At 54.5% G+C, this 10,446-nt stretch overlaps 1 protein-coding gene across 1 annotated transcript; it reads right to left on the bottom strand.

Annotated features, from left to right (window-relative positions):
- Window positions 1-7,035: 7,035 nt before the first annotated feature.
- On the bottom strand, window positions 7,036-9,879 carry KCNA5 (potassium voltage-gated channel subfamily A member 5). Its single transcript, XM_024733234.1, has one exon. It carries the CDS (start codon window positions 9,613-9,615, stop codon window positions 7,831-7,833), a length of 1,785 nt encoding a protein of 594 aa, XP_024589002.1. The 5' UTR covers window positions 9,616-9,879; the 3' UTR covers window positions 7,036-7,830.
- Window positions 9,880-10,446: the final 567 nt, after the last annotated feature.

Raw genomic sequence — 10,446 nt, 5'->3', positions numbered from 1 at the left:
ATGTGTCAGGAGACCAATCACTACAAAACTGAAGACTTAAGAAGAAAAGGCGAAGCTCATTCTTTCCGTGTAAAAGTCAGGGCTCAGCAAGGTCACTGTCGAGTCTCACTGTGGGGTCACATGGGTTTGACCTGTATCAAAGGCCACGTGCAGGAGCTGACAGGCAGCGAGGCACAAGACACCGTGTGCTGTGAGCCGGCCACCTCCCAACCTGAGACACTCAAGGGACAGAGCGATGAGTGACAGAAGAGGGCTGGCGGGAGTTGACAGGAGGGCTCCCAGGGGCAGGAGGATGGACAACGGGGAAGATGTAGATTAATAAGCATTAAATGATGTTCTCACGTAGAAAACAAACTTCTGGTTACCAGCGCAGGGGAGGGATAAATTGGGAGACTGGGATTGACATATACACACTACTATATACAAAATAGGTAACTAATAAGAACCTACCGTATAGCACAGGGAACTCTACTCAATCCTCTGTAATGACCTATGTGGGAAAAGAATCTCCAAGAGAGTAGATAGATGTCTAACTGATTCACTTTGTTGTACACCTGAAACTAACACAACATTGTAAATCAGCTAGACTCCAAAAAAAATTTTTTTTTTTAAATGTTCTCTCTCCTTCACTCTGCTTCTGAGATCACTTCTCCCAGGAGTCCCAGCCCAAATAACTCCCCTGGGCTTAGATCAACACCCCCGAAACCTTTACACACAATCACATTTCCCAGGGACACTTCAAGCTGGTTCTTGGGCTTTGTTTTTAGTTTTGTTTGTTATGATTCTTTTTTTTTTAATTAATTAATTTCTTTCTTTTTAGCTGTGTTGGGTCTTCGTTGCTGCGCGCGGGCTTTCTCTAGTTGCAGCGAGTGGGGACTGCTCTTCGTTGCAGTGCCCAGGCTTCTTGTTGCGGTGGCTTCTCTTGCTGCGGAGCATGGGCTCTAGGTGCACAGGCTTCAGTAGTTGCAGCTTGCGGGCTCTAGGGCGCAGACTCAGTAGTTGTGGCACGCAGGCTTCAGTAGTTGTGGCATGCGGGCTCAGTAGTTCTGGCACACGGTCTTACTTGCTCTGCAGCACGTGGGATCTTCCCAGACCAGGGCTCGAACCCGTGTCCCCTGGGTCGGCAGGCGGATTCTTAACCACCGCGCCGCCAGGGAAGCCCCTGTTATGAGTCGTGTATTCTTGCATGTGTCTCCTCGTGTACAGGCAGGTGTCACCTGACCACATCAGTCTCTGAGTGTCCTGAGGGCAGAATCGGTCTCCTTTCTGTCCCCACCACTGTACCCAAGACTGGCTAGCTTGTGCCAGCAGATGCCAGACACCTGTAGGAGGCAGAAGTGACTCCTCTTGGGCACAGACGTCACGCAGGAGAGGACACGGACCACAGGGTGAGAGGAGGGAGGCCCTGAGCACACCTCCCAGGCGGGCAGCGCTTACTTCCGGGTCCTTAGCCCATGTCTCTCCATGTCCCCCAAAGGAGGGGCTCCCACACATGCAAGAAAGAACCGGTGCCTACCTGGAAGGAGTGAGGAGTGTAGGTGGGCTGAAGGGGGAAGCCGCTGTCCTCCGAGGTTCTTCAGCTCTGAAAGAAGCACAGAGGAGCTGCTCGTGGGGTCCAAGCCAAGGTCACCATCCAGGTACACGTGGAGTTTCGTTCTGAACTTCCAGGCAATGACAGGCTTTGCTTGCAGAAGTCCAGCTTTCCCACCAGGCTTTCTTCCGGACCCACCTCAGCCCCTCTTAGATTTTTCAGTTCCTGTTCCTAGTCTTAGAATCGTCCCCTAGAAGCTCTAGCCTCCAGGGCTTTTTGCCTCCCTGCTCCCACCTCTTGCCTCCCAGCCCCAGATGGCTCCGGCTGGATTGTTGGCAACGGCTCAGAAAATCTGCCAGGGTCTCCTGCTCATTGGCCAAACAATCAAAGGGGCATCTGAGGGCCTTGACTTACCCTCTAAAATTTTTAAAAATCAGATTGGAACCCATCGTCAGCCTTGCAGCAGGAATCCGTGTTGTGCTTTGCTTGGTGACATCGTCTGCTGCGTCTCTTTTGGCGGTGCCACCTGGAGGGCAGGGCCAGCTTCCTCCTCCAAAGCGGTGAGTGGCCCCTGGGGCGGTGCTGGGATTTACAGGCCGTCTGGAGCTCCAGGGGGCCTTGGCTTCCCTTCCCCCACCCCCGCATCTGTCTCCACCAGCCCTCTGCTTGTACAGGAAAACACACACACCCTCCTAGTGCCCCCAGGTTCCCCACGTCCCTGTCCCACACTCTTCACCTCATTTCATGTCTTCTGCCTCCAGTACACGTCACCCTCCTCTAAAAGAGCACATCCATCCCCCAGTTACAATCTGCTCATTTCCTCCTTGGCTCTTATGTCTATTTAAAAGTGATGCTTAATGCTCTGTGCTGACCTAAATGGGAAGGAAATCCAGAAAAGAGGGGATGTATGTATACGTAGAGCTGAATCACTTTGCTGTACAGCAGAAACTAACACAACACTGTAAAGCAACTCTAATCCAATAAATTTTTTTTTAAAGTGATCTCTTCGCAAGAGGGAAGAGATATGGGAACATATGTATATATATAACCGATTCATTTTGTTGTAAAGCAGGAGCTAACACACCATTGTAAAGCAATTATACTCCAAACATAAATAAATAAAAAAAAAAATAAAGGCCAAAGGGAGGGAGGACTTGTGAATTAAATGAATTAATTAAAAGAATCATCAAACCTCAAAAAAAAAAAAAGTGATCTCTTTATTCATTTGCTTCCTTGATGGTTGGTTCTCCCCACTAACCTGGGAAACCAACCAGGGGAGATCCCTGTCAGTTAGCCTCAGCGTCTTAGCAAGGTGTCTGCCTCATAGTAAATAATGCTGTCAAATAAATATTTGTTGAATGAATGGAGAAATGAATGAATGAGGGTATTAAGGACACTGGATTATAAAGTTTTCTGTTTTCCTCCTGTACAGTGAGTTGCTTACATGTGAGCACCAGGCCATCACAGAGCTGGATCTCCATTGCTTTTACTGCCTTGACATATTCTCAAGAAACGCAGGTTGAGTTGAGTCCAATCAAATCGGAGGAGACAGGTCAGGGTTTCACAAGCACCCAGGAGGCAGCCCTCGCAAGCAAACTGGATACAAATGAACTGATGCGGCAGGAACGTGCCTTGGGAGGTGGGGTGGCCATGTTGGGGGCGGTGGGGGGGCAGAAGGAAGGTCAGGCAGCTTTAATGAGAATGGGGACACTTTGGTGCAGAGGGAGCAGAGTGGACCACACAGAGAAATCCAGCCTAGGACTCGGGGGAGACTGTTCCAGTCCCCGCTGACTTTAACTACGGTGACCTTGGGTAAGGGGCCTCTTCCCTCTGGGGTTCTGCCTGCTTATCTGTAGAATGAGTGGACCAACCAGATTATCCGCAACACTCCTTCCAGCTGAAACATTGCTTGGTGCAAAGTTTGACATTAGAAGACACCGGCCAATTAAAAGGGAAGGTAGCAAGCATCTTATTCTGTCTGGAGGCATGCGGGCTGGAGCTGATCCCCATCTTCCCACCACGCACACTGTGAGGGGCCCTGCCAGCCCAGGCCCATCTCTACAGCCAGAGAAGAGCCAGCTGAAGAGGGAGAGGGCAAGGCCATCCTCGAGGCTCCCAATGTGATGTCACGTCCAGGAAAAGACTTAGGGCCAAAAGGAGAAGGAAGCCATCCTCTGGCCACCTGGGCCCACTTCCGCCAGCCTCTGGGGGAGAACCCCACTGCCCAGAGCCCTGGGCAGAATGTCCAGTTGGGCATTTTATTCCTCCTTCCTAGAAATGAAGCAGCCTGTCTCACAGCCACCTAGAAAAATCTAATTTTCATAAGGAGGTAGAAATAAGCTCCATCTTTCTCATAAAGCCTTCCCCGGTCTAGGAAACCCCAGCCTCAGATCCCCTCCTTAAGCCAGGGGTGGTATGTGCAAGAAATGCAAGTTCAGTGAAGTAAAATCAAACCAGGGAGCCAGGTCAGAGCTTCCCAGGCATGACTGGATGCCCAGGAGGCAGCCTCGGCGTGACGGATAAACGGTTATGACAGGGATGTACAGCTCTCGAGCGAAGGCTGGTTCTAACATTTTTAAGTGACTACATTTTCAGTGGTTATATAAATACCTACAATAACAGCTTCAGTTTTGCCTCATGGCCTACGAAGCCTAAAATATTTACTATCTGGCTCTTCTCAGAGCTTTTGCCAATCCCTGCCCTAAATAACTGCTGAGTGCCCCTGCCATTGATAAACTCAGGACCCCTACTGGGGTCCCGGGGAGAGGCATCAGCCTGTAACCCTGGACCCCATCCCTCCTCTCTAGCCAGCTACCCTTCACGGTCTCCAGAAGCTTCTCTTTCTCTACTCCTCCTCGCCGTCCCCGTCCTGACCCATCCCACTTCATTTTGGAATCCCCTACAAGGCACTCGATCGCACCCTGTCCTGCATGATTTGACTTGTTGTACACTGATTGCTTCCCCAATGGGACTGGAAGCGTATGAGGGCAGGGACAGCATCTTAACGTGTGTCCCAGTATCCCCAGTACACTGAGCAGCTGCTGAGCAGATATGCGCTGCTGGGGTCAGCCCCAGGGGACAGCACCCCAGGGTCACCCTCACTGTGCTCAGCCTGCCATCTCTGGAGGGGACTCTCCACGCCAAGAGAAACACTTTGCTGCATCCCCTCCAAGCCTGGAAGTGCTCCTATCACTAACGCCAGAATAAGTCACAGCCCGGTCCTACGGGAAGATTCCTCCAGGGCTGGTCCTCTGTTTCATTTTCCCTCCAGGGAGTGTGTCCCAGGCAGGGCAGATCAGGGAGCTGGGGCTTTAAAGCACGTGACAAGACTTTTCTTTCTGAACCTACCCTTGTTCAGGGTTCAGTGAGCATATGGGCAGAAGAAAAAGTAGGTGGTGAAAAACCGGGGTCCACATGCTCTGCAGGAGAGCAGCTGTCTTTACGTAGACACACCACACCATTGCATTTCTGCCCTCTGCGTGGAGGTTGCCAAAGCTGGTAGATTATAAACCCAGGGATGGTTTCTTGCTGTGGGAGCCCAGAAGGAACATCTGGATAAAGGTTTGGCTGGAGCCACTTGATCTAATTTCCTCGGGAAGGAAAATCAATGACAGCAGTGAAAGGGAGGGGCAGAGAGGACAGGAAGGGGCCCCTTGCCTCAGGTGACCTGGGTAAAAGACTTGACATTCGTCCTCCTTTCCTGCCAATCATGTGAACAGAGAAACCACCGGGAAAGCTGGAGTGAAACAGCGGGCCATTTCTAGAATCATAGCAGCAGGTGTACTGAGAAGGCAGAGAGATTGAAATACCTGCACTGCCTTCGGGTGCCCTCCCAGCGCCCCAGGACAGATACCACCGGCCTCCAGGATGGGAAGCTGCAGCAGGAGACTGGAGTCCCTCTGGAACCACCTTGATCCCCTTTGTAAACCTGCAGGGCAGCGCCCCCTCCTCCCCCACAAAACAGAGAGACTAACGATCTCATCCCTGAGGCTTTGTATAAGCTGGTACCCATTACTGGACATTCCAAAGAGGCAGTCAGTCTATTTGAACCAACACCTGTCAGGCACCTGGACACATCTAAGACCTGGGCAGGCGCAGTTCTCTCTTTGCTGCTCAAGCCTAAAGGAAATGACCTTCAGGGCAAAGGTGGCACCTTCTCTTTTATCTTCAAGGGAGGGTGGAGCCCAAGTCGTGCCCACCCCCAGTCCCAGCCAGCAGGGGTGCGTTAAACCACAAGCGCTCGCTTCACAGCCTTAGAGGGCTTGGCAGTGAGACGGTGTGGAGAGCTTTGGCAAGATGTCCCGCTTTTAGGCCGATTGTAAATTATAAACAAACAACTTGTCTCTGCCCTCCTTCCTTTACTTCCGGTGTGTAATGAAAAACAACAGAGTCCCGCAGGCACAATCCTTCTGTTTCCTCAGATGTGCTGTTCACAGCTCCCCGCTGGAAATGATTCTGGGCAGTCACCGATGCTGGCTTTTTATTCCTGCCAGGGCATCTCACTGAAATCCACAATCCCCAGACATCAATTTCCTAGATCCTCCCTCCCTCCCCCCACACCCGGCGCTCCCCGCCCCCCACACACACACCTGGATGTACCCCAGAACTAGGCATCAAGCTCACTGTTGTCGTGGGAGCCATGTGGCTGTGGACCACCAGCCCAACCTGGTGAGAATGCCAAATCACCAGTCTCTGTATTATTCAACAGAAAAAGCAACAGCAGGAATCGGGAGTCCATCGCGGATAGCTAAGCCCCCAGAGAGACACTGCAGCCAGTGTTACATCTACTGCGATGTTTTGCCGGAATCATCCAGTGACAAGGGAACAAAGGGACTTGTTCTGAGTTTAGGGATTACTCGGGGCAAGGTTACAACCTGTAGAAAGCAGCCTTTAATGTGGACAAGCAAATCCTTCCATCCTCGGGCCACCTCCGCCATCACAAAGGCGAAGTATCCTTCTTGGCTGCACCACAGTTTAGGGGGTGGGTAGGATAAGGTGCTGCCGCCTCTCTCTGTGATTTTCACACCAGGGCTGCCCTTTTGCCGACAGGTTTTCTATCTGGGAGAACCAGGCTTGTTCCTCAGAGCTGCTGAGAACAACGTTAAGAAGGGCTTAAAGCCTGCAGACCAAGGCTGGGAAACCCAGCCCCAGGAGACCACAGCGGGACTGCGGGGGTGGGGGGTGGAGGGACGGAGGAGGGTCTGGTCATCCTTTGCCACACTCCATGCTGATGGCTGGATCTCAGGCCACTCAGGTGTGCCTGTGTCCTGACAACCTGAGACAAACAGAATTCACCCCTCTATCTCCAAGGTACAGGGCGGTGGAGCGGGGGCGGCGCTCAGCAAAGAGTTGTTGATGACCAAATCATGAGCTTTCCAAGTTTTCTGCCCCAGGCAAGGCGGGGTTTGCTCTGACTCCAGAACCAGAAACAGCAAGGGACAGACTTTTTTTTTTTTTTAATTTCCAAAGATATATCAGCTGTAGAAAAACTAACACTTGCCTCAACTAAGTAACATTTTATTTCCTGGGATGAAAATCAAGAGAATGAATTATCAGAAGTCTTCCTCCAACATCATTAAAATGCTTTTTGAAGAAAGTTGCAAGCATTGTTTAAGGCGCACAGGAAAAGTTAGACTTGCCTTTCTTCCAGAGCGTTCCCTGCCCTAGACGCAAAGCACCGACACTACATCTCAAGAAAGAGAGAAGCTTGCAGACACAGGAGCCAGAAAAACCGGACCAGGGTCTCTGGCTCTAATATAAGTATCACAGGAGAACATCACAATAACCTTCTCTTCCATAAATACAACATATGTCTTGAAAATATATCCAAAATATCTCCATCTGAACTACTGGCCAAAACTCCACTCGCCAGCCATAAAAATAATATTTTCCCCTATACACAAATATAATCATATGTAAAGCAAATTTGGAAGGCAGGGACATTGGCTGGGGGGTGGGTTACAAAATCTCTGGGGACCTGGGCTATTTACAGTCATTTTGTTTGGGTTATCCCGCTGCTGGGTATAGGACACTGGCGACAAATACATCCATCTCACAGTGCTCACCATTTCAACAGCTCCTGCGTCACGGAATGTGGTACTTTTTAAAAATAGGCGACCCTTGGTGTCATGGAAAGAAGGGGGAAAATGAGGGGATCAAGGTGGCGGTGGGGAGGCAGAAGGGGGACAGACGTAGGTTACAGTGTGGGCTTGAAACACTCTGGGGCATAAAGCAGATCCCCAGGGTCAGGAGGCCTCCGCTGTCCCCGGGCCACGGCCAGCTGTCTGCCTGGGCCTCCCTTACAGATCCGTTTCCCGGCTGGTGTCCAGGCAGAGGGCGTACAGGGATCTCCGCAAATCCACATTGCTCTTGGTCTTGAGGTTACACTTCTCCAGGGGGCAGCTGCCCCTTCGAGATCCATCCGCATTCTCCAGGGGCCCCGCAGCCTTGCAGAGGGACGCCTTGCTCCAGCTGGCCTTCCGCTGGCCCCCGCCGGCCGGTCCTGCCCCCGTGCTCTGGCTGCTCTGCTCTTCCTTAAGGGCTGCCTGCTCGTCGTGGTCCGTCTCCCGGTGGTAGAAGTAGTTGAAGTTGGAGACGATGACGGGCACGGGCAGGGCGATGGTGAGGACCCCGGCGATGGCACACAGCGAGCCCACGATCTTGCCCCCCACGGTGACAGGCCTCATGTCCCCGTAGCCCACCGTGGTCATGGTGACGACTGCCCACCAGAAGGCATCCGGGATGCTGGAGAAGTGGGTCTCCTGGTTGTCGGCCTCTGCGAAGTAGACGGCGCTGGAGAAGAGGATGACTCCGATGAACAGGAAGAAGATGAGCAGACCCAGCTCCCGCATGGACGCCTGCAGGGTCTTGCCCAGGATCTGCAGCCCCTTGGAGTGGCGGGACAGCTTGAAGATGCGGAACACCCGGACCAGGCGGATCACTCTGAGGATGGCCAGGGACATGGCCTGCTGCCCGTTCTGGCCGCCGCCTCCCCCCGGCTGCTGCTGCACCAGCTCGGTGCCCAGGGTGATGAAGTAGGGGAAGATGGCCACCACGTCAATGATGTTCATGATGTTTCGCGAGAACTCGGCCTTGCTGGGGCAGGCGAAGAAGCGCACCAGCAGCTCGAAGGTGAACCAGACGACACACGTGGTCTCCACGATGAAGAAGGGGTCAGCCAGGGTCCTGGGCAGGAGAGGTTGCGCCGTCGGGCCAGAGGGAGGCGCTGCCTCCCCGCTGCCATTGGCCCCCCTGTGGGGCTCAGGGGGCTGGTGGGGCACCGGGGGATGGCGCAGCAGCTCCCGTTCATCCCTGAACTCAGGCAGGGTCTCCAAGCAGAAGGTGATGATGGAGATGAGGATGACCAGGACCGAGACGATGGCGATGACCCGGGCGGAACCCGAGCTCTCGGGGTACTCGAAAATCAGCCACACTTGGCGCTGGAACTCGTTGCGGGGCAGGGGCTTCTCCTCCTCCTTGATGAAGCCCTCGTCCTCTCGGAAGCGCTCCATGGCCTCGTCCCCCAGCTGGTAGAAGCGGATCTCATCTGTGAACACGTCCAGGGAGACGTTGACCGGCCTCCGCAGCCGGCCCCCGGACTGGTAGTAGTAGAGGATGCCGTCGAAGCTGGGCCGGTTGCGGTCGAAGAAGTACTCGTTCCTCAGGGGGTCAAAGTAGCGCAGGCGCTTGGCGGGGTCCCCCAGGAGCGTGTCGGGGAACTGCGCCAGGGTGCGCAGCTGCGTCTCGAAGCGCAGCCCGGAGATGTTGATGAGGATGCGCTGGTGATGGAGGGACCCCGAGCCCAGCACCTGGTCCTCCGCCACGCCCAGAGCGGGGTCGCCTTCTCCCTCCTCGTCCTCCGGAGGCAGCCGTCTAGCTCGGGGCAGCTCCTGGGGCACCGGCCAGTCTCCCGGGTCCGTGCCCCTCTCGGCGCCGCCGCGATCCCTTGGCGCTGGCTCCTTGAGTCCATCGCTGAGCGCAGCCGTCGGGGAGCAGCGGAGCTCTCCCCCTGTGGCCCGGACCTCCTCTCCTCCCCTGACGGTCATGGCACCGCCGTTCTCCGGGGGCACCAGAGCGATCTCCATGGTCCGGGGGCGGGGGGCATGCTGCGCCCCTGCGGACCGGCTCCGGGGCCCCCTCTCACCCTGCTGGGCGCCCCGCGCCGGGCTCCTCTCCCACCAGCGGCCGGCCCAGCTGTGGGGCGGGCTGGGGGGCTGGCGCGTTCTCCTCCTTCGGTCCTGACGTCAGGAAGCCGCTGCCCTGCTCTCTGCCTCTCTCGACTCTGGCAGCCCGTTACCGAGCAGCCAAAAGCCACCTTCCAGCAGATGCAACCTCCAGCCGCCAGGCTTGGCCTCCACCCCGCGCAGTTCCCCGCCTCCTGCCCTCCCCTCCTCCCCGCGCCTCCCCTCGGGGCCCGGAGGCCGCGGGTGTCTCCCCGGAGGGCGCAGCTGGGGCCCCCGGCAAGGGAGGGAGGGGCTGAGCTGGGCGCAGCCTGGGAGGAAGCCTGGGAAGGGAGGGAGGGAGGGAGGGGGAAGGGAGGGAGTGGAGAGGATGGGGGGACAGGTTGTACCGAGAGCGCGCTGAAACTCCCAGGGCAACCAGATGAGAAAAGCTCTGGATCTCAGTTCACCTGGGAACCCGCTGAACGCCGAGTGGTCTCTAGGGGAAATGAATTGTCTTGGATTGGGGGGATGAGACTTCGAGATGAGTCGGAGTATGAGAGAAGACAGTCCTTTTTACATTTCTCCTTTGGAGAAATGAGGATTCTCTCTTCTTTAGGAAGAATTACAAACAGGAGGGGGCGGGGCAGAGCTATGGGCCTTGAAAAAAATATATGTGTATGTGTGTATCTCCAGGCCAATGGAGAAGCATCTCTCTTCCCATCTCCCTACATACATTTTCGTCAAAAGGTAACT

Source organism: Neophocaena asiaeorientalis, unplaced genomic scaffold (assembly GCF_003031525.2).
Source record: "Neophocaena asiaeorientalis asiaeorientalis breed wild unplaced genomic scaffold, Neophocaena_asiaeorientalis_V1.1 scaffold150, whole genome shotgun sequence".
In the NCBI taxonomy this organism is placed as follows: domain Eukaryota; kingdom Metazoa; phylum Chordata; class Mammalia; order Artiodactyla; family Phocoenidae; genus Neophocaena; species Neophocaena asiaeorientalis.
Note: the sequence above shows the minus strand (reverse complement) of the source record. Positions and strands in the feature narration are given on the sequence as shown.